The sequence below is a fragment of the Serinus canaria genome, chromosome 17 (assembly GCF_022539315.1).
Source record: "Serinus canaria isolate serCan28SL12 chromosome 17, serCan2020, whole genome shotgun sequence".
NCBI lineage: Eukaryota > Metazoa > Chordata > Aves > Passeriformes > Fringillidae > Serinus > Serinus canaria.
Window position 1 is genome coordinate 244,864 of NC_066330.1, and position 18,921 is coordinate 263,784.

General features: G+C 46.3%; 1 protein-coding gene across 1 annotated transcript in view; it reads right to left on the bottom strand.

Annotated features, from left to right (window-relative positions):
• Positions 1–4,346: 4,346 nt before the first annotated feature.
• The window catches only part of LMX1B (LIM homeobox transcription factor 1 beta), an 84,458-nt gene continuing 69,883 nt past the window's right edge, over positions 4,347–18,921 (bottom strand). The window contains exons 3-8 of the mRNA XM_030232322.2: positions 11,467–11,699; positions 8,559–8,737; positions 8,109–8,186; positions 7,652–7,718; positions 6,654–6,815; positions 4,347–4,980 (exon numbers count right to left, since the gene is read on the bottom strand). Of these exons, the coding sequence (XP_030088182.2) occupies positions 4,823–4,980; positions 6,654–6,815; positions 7,652–7,718; positions 8,109–8,186; positions 8,559–8,737; positions 11,467–11,699 (877 nt within the window). The 3' untranslated portion in view covers positions 4,347–4,822. The remainder of the gene's footprint in view (positions 4,981–6,653; positions 6,816–7,651; positions 7,719–8,108; positions 8,187–8,558; positions 8,738–11,466; positions 11,700–18,921) is intronic.

Sequence of the window (18,921 nt, forward strand, 5' to 3'; positions counted from 1 at the left end):
TCTTATGAGACGGTTCATAGAGGTGCTCTTGTAAAGCCCAGCTTGCAGCATCCCAGAGCTGGGGCCACTGGAGTACCTGGGGCAGTGGCTTAGGATATACCTCTGACCCTTAAGGAAACTGGAAGGGAGTCCTGAGCACAGTAGGAAGAGGGGAGTGGGTTCACATAATCTCTGGAAGGTTTGCTGGCATGAAGGACCTTCCCGTGACACGATGCACAGCGCGGTGGCTGAGCAATGACCCTTCGAAGGACCTGGTAATGATCATCTGAGCGTGGCTCTGAAAAACCCACTCAGCAGCTGCTGTGCAACCAACACGAGCCACACCTCAGGCATGGTCAGCTGCAACTGGGCCACGTGATCTGGTTGGTTTTGATGACAGAGTTTAAAGAAGAAAAGGAGATCAAAATACCCAGGATGATGTTTCAATATAAGTGAGTGTAACCACCACCATTTATTTACAGCAACATAATTATCTTTAGTATTGTGACTGTGAAGTGTCTGCCTCCTGCCCCAGGCTGCCCAACAGGGCAGTGATGAGGAGGGTCTGGGACAGCAGTGCCCAGCCCGAGCCGTCCCCTTGGCAGCCAGCCACGGCAGGGGAAGGTGCTGCTGCACCCAGAGCCCAGCTGGACCCACACCAGGCAGCTCAGGAACTGCTCAGGGGGCTGGGAACTGTCTGCCACCCTCACAGACCCGCAGCTGCACAAGAAGGACCTCTGAGCTCATACCCAGTATATTCATTCTGATCTGGCAATCATCTTTTTTATATGTTATTAAGCACACTGAAACCTAATCAATCATCTTTTACTTAATTGCATCTTGTCACCACTTTAGCTGCACACTTATTCCTTGATTAGCCAAAACAATATGATGGAAACACCGTGAAGAGCTCACTTGATGCATTTCTGTTAGAGAGGGGTTAATTTCCTAGGGAAAATGATCACTGTAAGGTGCATGTAATAAACTGCTGTCATGACCTCTAGCCTTTGAGCTCCCAAATGTGCAATCATTGCTTGTGGTTTCCGTGGAAGTGCCAGATGCTAAGAATTTTTGGCAAGAGTTTATCAATTTGACTCGATGTAAGATATTACTGTGATATGGCCCATTAAACATTTTACTTTCACCTGATCAGGGACATTCCCTTGGCAACAGAAGAGTAAAGCAGAAATCAAAGAGGTCAGAGGTTGCTGTATAATCTTTTACTGCAAGGTCCCAGGTTAAAACCACAATGATCACACTCCAGCAGAATAATTTATTCCACAAAAAGAAAGTGACATTTATTTTCCTTTAATGAACTTTGGCCTTTGCCAGCTATTGCAGGCCCACTGGAAATCCTTGCCTATGCATTCCTTCCCTGGACCAGCAGCAGCCCACCATGGCATGAAAACGCTACACGTGCCAAGGGCCCGACTGTGCGCGCGTGGCTCCGAGGGTGGCAGAGCACGGGGCAACCAACAGCTAAGGCATCATCGTACCACACACCAGGGGGAGGAGATAGTATGTACAAGCACAAAAAAAAGGTGGCAAACAGTCATCCAAAAAAATCAGCAAAGAATTATACTTCAGCTATAAAATGGGATGTCTGATTTTTTCCTTGGAGATGGATTATTTTTCAACATCCATCCCAGATGCAGAGGTAGAGTTGGGACAAGGCAGTTCTCCAAACTGTCGGTCATGTTATAGTTCTCATGTAAGTCCCTGTAAACACCAAAAATGCCATTTTGATCCTGCCAGTAATGAGATATGAAGCAAGGCTGTGCTTGTGTGAGGAGTCTACAAACTGGTGCATCTGAGAGGCTTTCCTAGGACTGTAAAGTAGCCCAGCAGAGGGGAGAAGAGGGAAACGATGAATCCATTGAGGTCGGTGGTGACAAATGACATGTTTACATGTGCCATATGAAACCTGCTTGCTTCTGCCCTGCAAGCAGTGAGGATCACCTGAGTTCTTTATAGATGTTTGCTATCATGCAGAGAAAAAGGAAATTGTTATTTTGATACACAAAGAAAGGGTAAAATACTTGAACAGGATGGGTAAGAAAAGAAAATCCTTTCTATTTCAAAATATATCCAGAGGCTCACAATGCTCAGCTGAAACCACATCCTTGCCAGAAGGGAGGGAATGGTCAGTAGGCAAAGCATAGGGACATAACAGACCCACCTTGCTGGGGATGGCAGCAATCAGGGACAGGGACAGGGACGTCCCCTGGAACCCTCACAGAGCCACCAGTCCCTTTCCTGACGGAGGCTGTGTGCGGGACACAGGGGCTCTGCACCTCAGGCAGTGGGAGGATGGTCCTTGGACTGAGCTCTGCCCCCTGCACGTGCACACACTCAGGACACACATGGGCACAGAGACACAGACATAGACACACACACGGACACACAGACACAGACATACACACGGACACACACATGGACACACACACACACATGGACATACACATGGACACACTCACAGGCACACACACACACAGACACACACACAGACACACACACAGACACACAGACACAGATGTACACACACAGAGGCACACACACACACACACACACAGACACAGACACACACACAGACACACAGACACAGATGTACACACACAGAGGCACGCACACACACACACACACAGAGACACACACACAGACACACAGACACAGATGTACACACACAGAGGCACACACACACACACACACACACACACACACACACACAGACAGTACACACAAAGAGGCACACACACACACACAACACAGAGACACCACAGACACACAGATGTACACACACAGAGGCACACACACACACACACACACACAGACACACAGACACAGACACACAGACACAGATGTACACACACAGAGGCACGCACACACACACACACACACACACACACACACACACACAGAGCCTCATCCACGGTGCTCTCATCCTCTCCAGAGTGATAACCTACACCCTTACACTGCAGATAAAACTTGGCTTTCTCAAGAAATGCCCAACATGCTCAGTGCACACTTCCATGCTGGGGGAAAATGGTATTTTTTCCCTTGGCCCCATCATCCTGCCCTTCCCAGCCGTGCCTCCGGAGCTCCAGGAGGGTCTGTCTCCACCAGCTGCTGCAGGGCTGCCAGCAGCCTCCCCGAGGCTGAGGGCCCCCGCCGGGGCTGCTCCCTCCCCGGGTGCTGAGGGTGCAGGGGTCCCGCTCTGGGCTCCCACAGAAGATGCCAAGCCCCACAGGGACACTGCCATGCTGGCCTGGTACCAGTCCTCAGCCCGGAGGAGTTAGAGTAACGAAAGCTTTGGACTTGTTTTTCAGCTATTATGGTCAATATATTAAAGGTATTTATTTAAGAAAGTGCCTATCCTGCCAATCTTTCCCCATGAGCTCTATTTTGAACACACCCTATAATTACTGATATTAGCCTGGCAAATATTCCCCGTGAAGTTTTCTCTACTGAGAGCCGTGACTGTACTTGTCTGCTTCTCCACATTATAATTATCACCAGGCAATAGTTATAGCTATACTATTATTATTTATGATATTTTATGCCCTACAAAGATCTATATGACATGTGCTCAAACTTCAGCCTCGGAGACAGAGGTCAGCCTGGCCACCCCCTCTGCTCTGCTGTCCTGGCAGAGCTCTCCCTGCCCACCAGAGGCACCTCAGCCAGGAGCCCTGGCAGGGGGGTTTGCAGGCCCTGGCGAAACTTCAGCTCAACGTACCTGAACTTCCCACTGTGATTCCTTTCATAGTTTCCTGCTCCTGGCTGGTGCACATTTCAGGACTTCTGGTGTTTCAGGCTAGAACTGTGCATCCTTGATTCTTGCTGAGGCAAGGCAACTAAAGGAGTGCTTAATTATTCCAGATGGACAATAGAGAACAGCACATTTATGCCTCATGCAAAACGAATAAACAGAACAGAATGAAAAACACTTCTTTGCCAATCATGGTCTAGACTTGAAATTTGGCACTGCAATATTACAAACAAATGTAAATATTTTAATCTCACACTTCAGAAAGAAATTAAATAGATCTGGCTTGTAAGCACCTTTAGTTTTAATTATTTAAGATCAATACTAACCTAAATGCCTCTTCCCCTAACATGCATCTCCTCTCCAGGGTCATAGACCTTTCTCACCCTGAAATCACTGGCTTTCTCCACAAATACTGCAAACCAGTCTCCTCAGTATCACACGCATAAGGGCTATAAACTAATGAGCAGATCTAGGTTATGTAGAAAAAGTGTAGAAAGGAAACAAATGTTGAACGTCACATTTACATTAACTTCTCACAGTTCAAATGGCAATTTATCCACAACATAGTATGAATCATGCAGTAAGAAAAGGAGGAATCTCCAGTTTCTTTGATTTATTTGTCATATGGTTGACTGATGTCAGTATCAGTGGCTAAAAAAAAAGTTTAGACATCCAAAAGAAAGGAGAAGAGAGAGGAGGAAAAGGTCTAGCTTTCCACAAAATCCTTTTCTTTTAAGATGATGAGCTCAAACCAAACCAGATCAAAGGCTGAGGACGAGCAGGTTCTTCTGTTCCTTCCGTGCTTGTCTCGTGGTCTGGCGCCAGCTGGGAACCAAGGGTACGGGACGGGTGGATGTGTTTTGTCTCTCTATATATGTATGTATGCAGGTATTAAAATATAGGTACATACATACACATATATGCAAACAGAGACAGTCTTCCTAAAAAAATGCTCTTTGCAGTCCAGAGGCAGCAGAGTCACTGTGAAGGAAGAGCTGGGCAACATATGGCTGTAGAGTCTGCACTGGAAAAGTCACTGGCTAAACACAGGCCGGCTGTTAGTTCTCTTTATTTTCATGAGGCGAAATAGGAGCTCTGCATAGAGTACAGCCTGTCAATGGGGTTTCCTACTCTAGCCTGCATGGAGTTAACTTCGGAAGAGGCAAGAAAACAGTCGCTCAAGCTAGTTAAAGAGGTATCACTGTCGATATCATGAAAAATGGAGTCGTTTCCTGCAAATGAAACGCACACGTTAGGCTGGATGCTGCGCAGCCGGGCAGGACACAGCACACAGGGATGCTGCAAGCTGCAGCCAGCAGGAACACTCCTGCTCCTGTGCTCGCAGGGTAACACCCTTTGGCTACGAGGGGCTGACCGACAAGGAGGAGGGCTTGAAATCAACCCACAGGGGTCAGCCGGCAGCAGGGCGCCCGAACCTGCCTGGGTTTCATTTCAATTTCAGTCAGCAGCACAAAACAGAGTCTTGGCTGACAACAGGAGCAGACGGTGCTGGGGAGGAGCAGGGCCCCAGCACTGAGGGGAGCACCAGGACTGCCAAGAAAGGTGGAACCAGGGTGCCCATGTCAGGGAGGCATGGTCTAAGAGCCATAATCACACTGGTCTTCATATACACACAAGGCAAAATTCTACCAGTGTGACAGGACCCAGGAAGAGACCTAGCTTCCCTGGCCTCAAGTGAGCTACAGCTGTAAAAATGCTCTCCTTTCAGAAAATCCCACTCTTTTAGGGCTGGTCTGGAACAGCACCTTGTATTTCCCTTAGCAACCAAGATTTCAGCTTACTTCAACACTGGAGGTACCAGAAAAAGCTCTAGCTCAAGTCCTGGGGGCTCTGCAAAAGTGTTAGTCTGGTTCTTTTTCCTCACACACTCATTGGAAAGGGCTTTGTGCCATCCTCTGCACCCTTTTGGAGCACAGAACCTACTTCCCGAGGAGTTTCACTCAGAAAGCCAAGAAAACCAACAAAATCACAAGCCACCTAATGCTCGAGGGCATTTCATATGTCCTCAGCTCCTTACAGGACTTCCCAAACCTCCTGGCGTGCACCACGGACTTGTCTCAGAGGCAAAAGCAATGACCCAGACCCAGAGCAGATTTCCTGTTGGCCTGAGCACGCTGTGCTCGGGGCAGTGATGCGCGTGCGAGCCTCTGAGGGCAGTGCTCCTGGTCAGCAGAAGGGAGGCTGAAACAGGCTCTTGTGGGCTACCCCAAGGCCGAGAATCACAGTCTGAAAAATCCTCTGGCATTCTTTTTAAATGCCACACTGCAATTGTCCAGAGCCAATAACTGAGCATTTAGTGCTTGTAATGCTTTTGAGGTGGGGTCAAGCAATCGTGAAAGCAAACGTCATCTTGATTTGGGACAGAGAGTAAAACTATGCAGGAGAAATGTCCTGTGGTAACCCATCTCTTAGTAGCTCAAGAACTGTTCTTTAACAAATCCACGCATCCAATCTGAGTGGTCTTACAGGGCTGCTTATTCATTTTGTAATGAATAGATTACTTCTCTTTATTGAAGGCACTTTTTCCTCAAAGCTTCTAAGAAAAAAGGAAAAATTTGTGAGGGAGCTAGAATTTGGTACTGTTTATTTTTCAGTGTCTTGGACAGTGGTTTAAAAAAGTGGAGCTTGGAGAGGTGATGTTGCTTATCGTTTATCAGAATTATACTGTGAAATAGTTCTGAAAGGTGTCCAGAGCTTGAAATGAGCTCTGCTCTACCCCCTCATGTGTACAAGAAAATACACACATAAAACTGACTGGTACAGATTCCCTGGTACAAATCCCAGAAAAAATACTCTGAAAGCAATAAAGCTGCTGCCCCTGTGGTGTGTGATCCAGCACACGGACCCAGCTACTTGGGATGTGGCAGAATGAGGCATGCCTTACCATAGGGGTTCATGTGGTCGCCTGGCATTTGTGGAGGGGTAAGACCCTGCTGAAATGGGTCTGTGCCATAACTGCTTTGCTCCATTGCTACAATCTGCTGCTGTGGTGGTGCAAGTGGTGTGTAAGATGTCATCATCCCTTCCATTCGGTTGGACATTACCTCTGCAAAGCAAAGAGGAGGAGCAGTTACTGCTGGGGAGCAGGGAACAGGGCAGAATCAGTGGCAACAATGAACCCTAGCAAATGCAGTCAGGAGTATCCTGTCAGTCAGAGAAACTTTCCACATTTTGTCCGAGCGTAGAGCCCTGAGCAATAAGCAGAAAGACTTGTAATTTCTACATAATTTCTGGAGCTCCTAGGTCCTGAACCTTATCCTGCCAAAGTCCATATACTCTGTCTGACAGAGCCCAGTTATTCTCTAACTTCTGCTGGTCCCAGGTTTTCTGCTCTGGGTAAAGTTGAGGATTCGAGGCTGCAAGGTCTTAGGAGCTGGAGATGCTCAGGAGTACCCACAGAGCAGCAGAGCAAGTTCCAGTGCCCGTGAGCAGTGCCTGCCCCAGGGTCCAGACACCTGGGGACACAGGAGGGGCTCTCCATGCCTTGGCTGGGGCAGTAACGCTGATTCCCAGTGCCTGTGCAGATTCCCAGCTGAGCACTGTGCCCCTCACTGCAGAAGAAATCAAACTGGAGGGTCTGTCTGCAGCAAGCCTCCCGGGGATTTCCTCCAGTGCAGACACCTCCACGTGGCCCATGGAGGAAACTAGGAACGAGGCAATAGCCTCTGCATGAGCACCTCTGGGCTCTGATGCCACCAGGAGAGCCTGGGGTAACCTGGCGTGGGCACCCAGCACACCTTTGTGTCCTTCCACTGCTGATGGCACGCGTCACCCACAGCCCTGCATGCGCCTGCCCCGCTGTGCTGGTGTCATCTGGGAATGGCACTTGCAGACAGCTGCAGGTTCTTTCTCTCTCGCTTTGCTTTTCCACAAATCCCCTACCTTGCCCTAGTCGCTGCGAGTTCTGTTGCTCCTGCTGCTGTTGGTGCCTTCGTGCTAGCTTTTTCATCTGAAAAAAAGCAGAAGAACAGAACAATCTCGTAGCTCCACATGCAACAATTTTGTTTCCTTACAAAACTCTCTGCAAACATCAGTTAACACAGACCATTTCTAATTATGCACACACTGTTGTGGGTTCAGTTTCAATTCTAAACTTAAACACTTCAGTTTCCAGTTCAGATTTGCATGCAAAATTTACTCCCGACCCTGAGTTGCTTTGAGCATATGAATTTAATGTCTGTGTTTGGAAGTTGCCTTTCTAGTGGCTGTAGAGAGCAGAGCAGGCAGAACACACAGAGCTCAGCTGTGGGACTTCTGCAGTGTGAGCTGCAGCCAGGGCAAGAGCCCATGTTGAGGCACAGCCTGGATTTGACTTTTGAGGATGTGACAAACAGCCTACCTTTGCTCTTTGGTTTTGAAACCAGACTTGGACGACTCGCACGCTGAGCCCTGTTTCAGCTGCCAGTGTTTCTCTGACCTGCAGGAGGAAATGCTTAATGATGCAGTTTTTCATAGGTTAAAAAAAACCAAAAAAACACTAATCAGTTTTGTTAGGAGGAATGTTTGTACTTAAAACAAAAACTGCATGTATGGAATTACTTTTAAAAATTCATCATACTTTTGCATAGTGTTGTCAAGTTCTGCCCTGATGGCACTACCAGTTCTGTAACTACTGAACAAAGAGTCTGAGCTGAGGAAAACGACACTAAATTTTACCATAAAAGACTTTTGTGCAAAAAGAGTGCTCTGCTTTTGCCCCGGGAGAGCTGCTATTGCCCCAGGAAGGGGCAGGGCTGTCTGCGGCTGTGGCCGGGGTCAGGGCTGACCTGGCCCCTGCTGGAGCACCTACCTTTCTGCAGGGCTTAGAAGACACTTCAAAGGAGGCTTTGAATGCTCGTCTCTGCTGTGTAGTAAGTATTGTCCTCGGTCGTTTGGGTCTTCTTGGGTCCTTCCCATCATCGCTTCCTTTCCCTTGGGTTACCTGGCCTTTGGTGGGCTTGACGTCTCCATCTTCATCATCACTTTTGACTGGTGAAAGAAGGATATGTAATTGCACTTGTTCCACCAAGAAAACAGGATGTCTGAGAACTGCTCTTCAGTCAGCAGGTTCAACTATTGTCCCATGGTTATCCGAATGCCTAAAGCAGCTGTGGGCAGGAAGAGACTCTTGGATCTGTGTGCCCTGCCTAAAGCATAAAAATGTTTTCAATTTTTAATTGAGGACATGGGACTGATCAGGGGATGGTTGAGTATTTCCAGGAACTGGGCACAGAGACACTCTGTGCCTTTCCAGCACCTCGTGGTGCCATGGGCTCACCTGCCTCAGTCTCGGCACCAGATAAACACCTTTACCTTCACAGCTGAGCTCCAGCTTCTCCTGAAGCATTACCTGCAGACAAATACCACTGCCTGCACTGCTGCGGCAGCAAAACAGCATAAAGCAAGTATCACTCGAGTGTCTCAAAGGCCATCTAACTGAATATACTACAGATTCCAGTTATTCAATACTCTTTGGAATGTTTTGAAGCTCCAGCAATAATATTAAATATAATCTTTGTCATCTCATTTCTACTTCCCACAGAAAACATCAGTATACTTCCTCTGTGCATTAAAATGTGTCTGTATGTACAAGCACAAACTTCTCTTTTTCAGTAAATGTATACAAGTATCTATGTGCTTGTGTAGACCAAAGAGATTCTTTGTATTTTCTATAATTAAATTCTGAATACTCATACAATCTGGTGATATTACATGTGTTAGTATATTGTCCTGGGAAATCTCAAGCACAGTGGCAAAGGTTGATGGGTAAATACACATTTTGTTGAGAAAATCAACTTTTCAACTCAGCATATTTTATTTGACCAGACTACTGATTTTTCTTCCAGAAAAATCTATCACATTATTGCAGGGACTTCAACATGAAAAAGAACATGAAATTTTTTATATACTGAAAGACTACATTTGGGGAATCAACAAATTAGATTTTAATTCATTTTAGGGTCTGATTATTATGCACCTAGCAGTCTAATTACCTTTTACTTTAATAAGCATCTTTGGCCTAATGATTAAAGAAAAGTTCAGTCATTTTAATAACCATGACATTATTAACTTTCCAGCATGCCATTTCTAAGGAAAGGTTTGTGAGGATTAATACTGCTCATTGGAGAGTTACTTTTGTGTCCAGTGGATAAATATTTGATTGAAGCAGGACACATTCTCAGCCAGGGCTCTGCAGATTGTGTGCTCTCACGCAGACCCCAGGAGATCAGTGTTTTCACTGCGTTAGACAATGGGAGACAAACAACTTGTTTAATTTGTCAGCTTGTTTTTCAGGTTTGGGTTTGACTAACAGAGAATAATGAGGGGAAAAAAGCATCTCCAGGACTAAGAAACTCCCCTTTGTGCCAAAGGGAAATGAAATTGAAGCCAAGACCGGTTTGTGCTGCCGTGGTAGCTGCTCACTGCAGATGACAAGTCAGTCTGGTCCCGAAGAGGAGCCCACCCCTGCTCAGAGGTGATGCCAAATGCAGCTGCCAGCAGTGGCTGTGTGAGTGGGGACAGCAGTGGGAAAGTGCCTGTGACCAGCCCCAGATGGGGACAGCAGTGGGGAAAGTGTCTGTGACCTGCCCCACTGTGGGGACAGCAGTGGGAAAGTGCCTGTGACCAGCCCCAGATGGGGACAGCAGTGGGGAAAGTGCCTGTGACCTGCCCCAGATGGGGACAGCAGTGGGGAAAGTGCCTGTGACCTGCCCCAGATGGGGACAGCCTCACACCAGCTGGGCAAGGGGCTGTGCTGGACCCAGGCAGGTGCACAGTGGTCACTGGAGCTGCTGGGGGGAGGGTGTGCTGATGGTCAAGGAGGAAACTCAGGTGCCTCAGGCACGTTCACCAGGAGCCCAGACCCTATGACTTGAGGTGTAGTGAGCAGAGCACTCAAGGTCCTGCAAAGGCAGCATGACAATAACTAAAACACTGCCCTGAGAGTGGCCCTGGTCCCACGCAGAGACCTTTGTCTTCAGGTATTCCTGGTGTGGAAATACAGATTTTAGCAATGTGGAGAATATGACTCTCAGATTAGAGATCAAGGATAATTTCTGCTACCAGTTAAAACAGAGTAATACATTTTCCCATAAACCAGAGGCAAATATATAATTTGTACACGTTGTGGAATGGTAACTGTTGATTTTCTTATATATTTTCTTGGGAAACAAGCGTGCAATTATGATGGCACAAAGCCACATCTCAGTTACTTTCAGATTCTCTTCAGTACTTCTGTGTTGCACTTGCAATCTTTTTCAAAAGTACTATTTGTAATTGGCAGAGAGATTCCTCTTGAAAATCATATTACTGCTCTGCCCCTTTTCCTAGTTTAGAGCTGAAATTGCATGTGAAGAAGATCCCCTGAAAAAAAGTGAAGTGGACTGAAGAATGCCTATGGAGAACAGCATACTGATACTCCACTTGAGTGAGACCTTGGGTAGCTAAAGTCAGTCTGATTCATGCTTTATCATCTCACAGAAAAACACATGGATGGAAGCAAAAAAATTTTGTCTTTTACTAAGCAGGAGGTTAAGGAAGAGAGTCAGGTTAGGGAAAGCAGAGTGCCAGTAGGAATGTTTTCAGCTGTGCCTGAAAATTTGCATGGGTGGCACATGCATACAGATGAAGTGGATGTGAAAATGGATGCACTTTTCTACACAAAAGCCCTACAGACCCATGCAGCTTTTCCAGTCAGAGCAGGTGTGGGAAAAGCTCACCTGAGTCTGAGTCGTCTGGGCTGACCGAGCTCAACAAGTCTTTCTCTTTCTCATAGTCACTTTTGCAGAGCAGCTGCCCTTCCTTGAGGACGAACTCGTCCCCTTTGCGCAGCTGGCGCTCGCAGACGCAGCAGCAGAAGCAGCTCAGGTGGTACACGCACTCCAGGGCGCGCATCACGAACTCCGTCGGCGCGATCTTCTCCATGCAGCCGCTGCACTTGGCAGCAAACAGCCTGCGAGGGAGAGGCAGCACAGTCAAGGGCAGCACCAGATCACACCTGCGTGGATCTAAATCCAGCCTGTCTGCACAGATCAGCCTGGCTCACGCTGCTGCACACGGCAAGACTTGCATCCTTAGGCTTGGAAATAGCATGGGCATGCAATTTTTTCAACTCTCAGTTCCTTTGGTCTTGAGATTCCCTACATCACCTTTCCTGGACAAAGCCCACTAAGATCTGTCCTTATCTCATTGGCTTTTCCCCTTTCAAAATGAGAAACAAAAGGGAGCTCCCAAAGTTGAATAATTGCATAAACACAAATGTATTTCAATTCACCTTTTAGAGGAAGGACCAGCTCATGCTTTGTTTTATGCAGGGTCTCTGGTTTCAGTACTTAAGCCCTATTCTGAACAGACTTTCCATTTTTGGTACTGTCTGTCTCTGAGGAGGCTGGCATGAAAACTGTGCTTTTGCTGAGGCAAAGTCAGCACGTGTGCATACACACATGATTGTACACATGCAATCAATAAAGAGAGGAGTGAAATAACACAGCTTTTCTTTGGATGTTGAGTTATTCCAGAACAACCTGTCTCTGAAGGAAGTACTGTGCATTTTAAATAGTGTGAAACATCCTTTGGCAGAGATAGGCAGTGATACAATCTGTCAAATTACCAGTATAATCACAGACCCCAGAACACACACTGCATCCAGACTAGTTCTTATTAATGCTCTGTAAACCCTGTCTTTCATCCATCATTAATTTTCTAGGTTTAAGTTAGAATTATTTAGATTAATTTTATTTTGCTTTCCTAATGGCAACTGGGAATCTCCCTAAGTGAGATTTCAGAAAAGGGCTGCCTCAAATAAAGACGGATTGCTGTTACATCCCTGTGTCACATGGTGTGCTGGCGATTTGAAATTCAGTGTCTTTTATGGCGACACATCACAGTGCAAGGTGCATGAACATTTACATTTCAGCAAGGAAATGAACACCACTGCACCAGTGTGCTCACAGAAAAAAAAATTAGATTCTGCCTTTTAGCATGGGGTATGCTGACTTTTTTCTGTCATCAAAATTATAATTTTTCACAAAAAAGGCAATTCTCTGTGAGTTTAGAAGGCTAAGGCTGTGGTAGTTATTAATTCCTCCAGAGCCTCCATTTTGTCTGAGCTGAGAAGTGCAGGAAAATGGCAGTACGAGCCCTCGGCAAAGGGCTGGAGTCAGAGTGGGCAGGAGGGAAAAACAAATGTCAGTATGGTGGCACACAGCACCCAGAAATGGCTGAGACGGGCACTGGGGCGTTCCCTGGCTGTACCTGGGAGTGACCACACCTGTGCACACCTTTGCACAACCACAACCTCAAGGTAACAGCCGTGCAAGGTGGACTAGTGGCTCTTCTTCAGGTCTGTAATGAATGAAACTGATCGAAAGGAAACTGATGCCCCCCAGGACCCTGGGCACTGCCATGAACTTATTCAGGCTTATTCCATACACTCCGTTTGCTTTGTCCGCAAGGTTTTCCTTACCATGCTTTAGCCAGCAAATTCCTAAGCAGAAAATATTTTTATCTCTGCACAATTTTATATCTGAAAGGATTAACAACACACAAAGAGGGGAGGGAAAAAAAAAAAGGTGCAGTACAATAGTTGTTTCTGTTTAACTGCTTAAACCTATGTGACTCATTTAACCAAGCCTCGCATCTCTGTCCGAGGGGATGCCCTCAGGAGGGGCACACCTGGAGACCTCAGGAGCGGCAGACCCGGTGCCAAGGCTCTGTACCCCCACGTGCCCGCACTCTCCCGTCCCCGCCGGCCGCGGGAGGCACCGGCTGGCCCCGAGGCGCCGCTCCCCGGCCGCACCGGGAGGGACGGGCCGGCCCCGAGGTGCCGATGCCCGGGCAGGGACGGGCCGGCCCCGAGGTGCCGATGCCCGGGCAGGGACGGGCCGGCCCCGAGGTGCCGATGCCCGGGTCGGGACGGGCCGGCCCCGAGGTGCCGATGCCCGGGCAGGGAAGGGCCGGCCCCGAGGTGCCGATGCCCGGGCAGGGACGGGCCGGCCCCGAGGTGCCGATGCCCGGGCAGCACCGGGAGCGCGCCCACGGCGGGCCGGGCACAGCGCGGCCGCGCTGGGGAAGGCTCGCACACGGCTCCGGGGAGCCCGGCCTGCCGCCGCCGCCCCGAGCAGGTGCCCACCTCCCCTCTGGAGCCTTCCCCGGGAGGGCTCTGCCGCCGGGGAGCGGCGAGGCAGCCGGAGCCGGCGGGCGGTGCGGCCCCCGGGCGGGGCTGCGATCGCTCCGGGACGGGCTGCGGCTGCTTCCAGCTGCCTCCCAAGCAGACCGCGCAATTCGCCACCGTCCAGTGGCAGTGAAACCGGTTGCCAGTAAATAACACAAAGTATATTTCTATTCATGTTAGATATATCTATTTTGAAGAAAAGGAAAAACCAGAACAACTAAGGCTGTGTGACAGCAAAGGTGCAGGTCAGGGAAACAGCCGGTTCCATGGGACGAGGAGGTTATCCTCGTGTCCCTGTTCGAGGGAAGGTGCAGGGGATTGATGCTTTCCGGAGCTCGTCTCCTTGAAATTGTCTGTAAACTGTGTTGCATTTGTGTTTTCACTGTGCTTTTGCAACAGTGCTTCCCAAGACAGCCTTTTAGCTATAACGAATTACATTGTCATCAGTGTAGATTAACTCATTCAAATGAACATTAAATTGCCCTGACAATACTGCACGGACTTCATATCCTGAATTTAACTCTTGTCAAGAAAATTCCCTCCCCTGTACACAAGTACTCTGTATTATAACATGCGTTCACACAAATACACACACACAGAGCAGCATGTTGGATTGAATTCTGAGATTATAAAATTTTCATTAAACCTATCTTATAGGGTGTTTATAGGTATTTTTTCAGCTTCCCAAGAGGAACACAAGGTTATGCACTCTTTTTGTACAAGGCAATCTCACAACAGGAAACTAATCTTGACAAATGACCAGACTTTGATAGCTGTGATCTAAACCACTGCTCGTTAGACTGTTCATTTTATAAACGAATGGTAATAAACCTGTTGGGAAGTGTAGGATAGCAGGAATACTTTACAGATCACCCCCTTACAGGTTTCAATCAAAGCCATAAATTTGAAGGGGAGCACACAGATATTCTGTGTTGAGACAAAGACTTTGTCCCACACCAACCACATTTAAAGGAATATTTTTTTTGCTTTCTATACCTTATAGAAATAATTGGCGTAACTCTGGCTTTTTACTCCCATGGCTGATTATCTCCAGGTCTCTTAAGCTAATGTCAAACCTCAAAATCCTTGGATGTGTTAAAGTATGTGGAGAGTGGAAATCAAATGCCTTTATTAGAAGCCGCAGGAAATCTCAGACTCCTAAGCACAACGAAAACATTCCAGAGAAAATCGTTCAAAGAGGACAAAGAAGAAAAGCAGAACAAGAAAACCTTGTTTTGAATCAATGATTGCGGAGTTTTATAAATAAATTCTGTTGCCTGGACAATTTTGAAAGACAACTCAATAGGTTTAGGAGTTTTTAAGTGTGTTTGCCTGTATGCCTGGAACACTTGGGGGACTCAGCCAAGCTAAAGCTCAGAACAATGGCCTGTCTGTCCATCAGAGTATTTACAATAAATGCTGTGAAGCAACTTTACAGTACTAGATAATCAAAAAGTCTTTGCCAGCCAAAACTGTGTGAACTTAAATTAATTTTTCATATGTACCGGGGCAATGCAAATGCTAAGACATGTCCTGACTTTAACCAGTAGATGAAAATGTTCACCAGCGGAAGAGGCCATAAAGATTTTATTTGTTAGGATATCCCTGTGAAGGCAGGCTGGATCAGTAATCCTTAGAAACAACCCCAGTTACATGATCCACTGTGCCTTCCTGCATGGCACAGCCATCTGGAGAGCAGCTCGGAGCCCTGATTTATGATATCCCGCGCGGTTATCTCGCAGCAAGCCTGACCCTGCTTTGCTCTGAGAATCCCGGCTCTGCTGTTTACTCTCCTGGTGCCCTGACAACCCACCCTTTACCTTTCTGTGCTCAGCCAGGTCCTTCATTTCCTCCTGTCTGTGGGCAAATAGATTTTAATTGTTTTATTATAACTAATGTAATCTGTGCTGAGAGATGTCCGTGCGCAGTGTGAAATTTGCCGTTCACATTAAGCGTGGTTCAAGAGGTTTGTTATACAGGACAAAGGTAGAAAAATCGACTAATTCAGTCAGGTTGTTTATTTACTGGGCCTCTGCCATGAAGCAGTAAATAGGAAGTTATTAAGCTGTGTTTGATGCATGCAAGAGGACAGATGCTGCTGCCTACCTACCAGAGACCTTCAGTCACGTCCCTTCCTGTGCTATTCTGACATTACGTGTTGCAGCAACCACAGCAGACACCTGGCTTTTCCTTATTTAATAAACATGCAAAGGTAGGGGTCACGACTTCTGTAAGAGCTCTTGGTGCAGTCTCTACACGTGACACTTTCCCCTCTGCTGGGACATCCCTGCTGGCCTGCTCTGAGGCTGGAACCTTGCTCCACACTCCTGTGCCACGGAACAGGGCAGAGCCAGAGTAAAACACTGCATGCTTTTCACACTACTGAGTCTCATTAAGAGAAGAGATTAAATTACTAATGAAAGATAGCTGTTCCTTGCTCTTTGGGATAAATTTTGGTATTCTTTCTTTAGATGACATAGAATTGGAAAAACAGTATGCATGGGGTTATTCCAGCACAGGACTTGAGTATTTTTTGTAGTGTCTTACAGTTCACTCAATTCAGAATACACAAAACATCCTGAATGCAGTAAAGCAGAACAGGAATAATATAAATTTATTATTTGAAACCCCCCACCCCCTTAAAAATAAAATAAACCATTTAACATATTTTCCCTGCAGACTAAATAATTACATAGTTTATTAAAGCAAATTTCATAGCTGAAACTTCAGTATAAGAAAGACAATTCCCTTTCATCAAGTCGTAATAAAATGTGCAAAATTTTAAAGTTTCTAGAAAAAAACCCTGTAATATTTAGAGAGAAACTAAAACAAAGAAACCTTTTTATTCTTCAGGGAGAACTGAAGAAAATATTTATTAACCCTCTATCCACAGGTGCTGTAGTATGAACACCAGCTACTGGTGAAAGCATGTGTTAAATCTGCATTTCACAACGTGGATTTAGACTCACAAATTACACATTGCCTATCTTGGTAGTGAATGACTTTTTCTTCATGTAAATATTTTACCTGTATTTCCATGAGGAGGGTTGTACTCCCCTGCCAAGACAAGCTGGTGGCTACAATAACCACAGGGAGCACCTACTCTGCCGTGCCCACCCTTGCTGTGAAGCTGGAGGGACCTTGGCCGTGGGCAGGGCCAGAGCCACTGTGCCCCCCTCAAACCTGTGCCCACCAGCAGCTCTGGGGGGCAGCTGGGATGCTTAGACAAAAGCACAAAGACACACAGAATTTAGAGCTCAAAGCCTAATGCAACTTGCTCAAGTGGGACCAGAATGACCTAAATAGTTACATCTCCCTTAACTATAAAGTACAACATAAAATGCAAAGTGCAGAGCAGTTTCTCGCTTTGAGCAGAATGTGACACAATGAATTCTTCTCTTTGCTTAATTTTCATCCCCTAATTGACCACTTTGTTCAACTGTCTTCCATCACTGCCATGCTGCTCTATTTTATAGCATTTTTCCATACAACACTTTGATGGGAAAATTTATGAAGAATAGAATTATTGCTGTTAGAAGGGAATTAAAACAATTTTTCATTTACAAAGTCACTGATATTGCTCTACTGTGCTCCACCTTTGGGAATCCAATTGCTCTTCTCAGCTACTCCCATTCCTCTTTATAGCACAGCAATTGCACTGTACAGATTATGGCTGCAATTTTCTCCTAATCTTTTCTGTAGAACAGAAACTGTTATAAAAGTTAAGGGCACCAATTGAATTGATAAAGCTCGGGCTGCAATTAGGAAGACTTAATGAATTAACAAAATATGTGATTTTGTTAGAGTTGTATTTCTAGGCAGCGCAAACATTTGTGAGATAACGTTAGTTTTGTCCATGGGTTTCAAAGAGGCTAAATGGGCTTCTGCTGCTGTGCTTTTTGCATTCCCCAAATCACACTGATGGGCTGTAAAAACATTGTATTTCTCGGGGCATTTGTGCCTCTGCCACAGCTCTACCTCGCTGGGGGGGTGGTCACCAAAACAAAATGGGCAGTCCTTTTTTTTCCCCTTTGGATTTTTATTCAGATATTTACAGAGATTTAATTAAACCCAGCTCCATCTTCTCCCTCTGCGCCCTCGCCAGGATCCCGCGGGTGAGGTGGCCTGTGGAGGGGCCCTGAGGAGCAGCTGGGATGCTGCTCCAGTCTCTGCTCTGACAGACAGCTTATCCTGCTTGTTCACTAAATGGCACGCTGAATTTACATCACCAACAACACAGGGAAAATCTTCTAATGCAATTTTTATATGAGATTTCACCCTAAAGGCCCCATAAGCAGGGAAATTGTACTGTTGTGATTCACTGGCCTGGTCTTCACTTTTACAGAAAAAAATAATCGTGTCAAAGCAATTCAAATGTAATTCCTAAGTTATTTCTTGGCTGGCAAGAATGACTTAGGGAAAGAATTTACACAAGGCTTTCCTCACAACTAAGAGCACTGAGAGGAAGAAATGTTATTTGCCAGTATAAAACAAAATCACTTCCTGTGCCTGCTGCAGTGATGCTGGTGGAGAGCTTGTGCCCAAACTCATCAGCACAGCCAATTTAGCAACTGATTTGCAAGGGAAAGATACCTTAGTCCTGTGGTGTTAATGTCTTTGCAGTGGGGGGTCTATTGCCAGCTTCTCCAAACTCATCAACACAATCTATTATTAATACCCAGAAAGGCTTTATAGTATCTTTATAGCACAAGGCAATGAAAGCTCTGTGGTGTAATCTGTTATCTATATTGCAAAAACATGTGAAATAAAACAAAACATAGACACTTCATAAACAAAATGTTTCATCTATTATATCTCTCTGCCTCCCCTGTATATAAAGCAGTGGGGTGCAGGAAAGGCATTCAGAGAGATTTGCTGTTAGATGTAGCAGGGGCTCCTTTTAAAATTCTATTTGTATTGTGACAATTTTACACTGAATGAAAATTTCTGCTTCTTTCACTGAGATAGAAATATTCGAATATTTGCAAAATTAGGCTGTGTT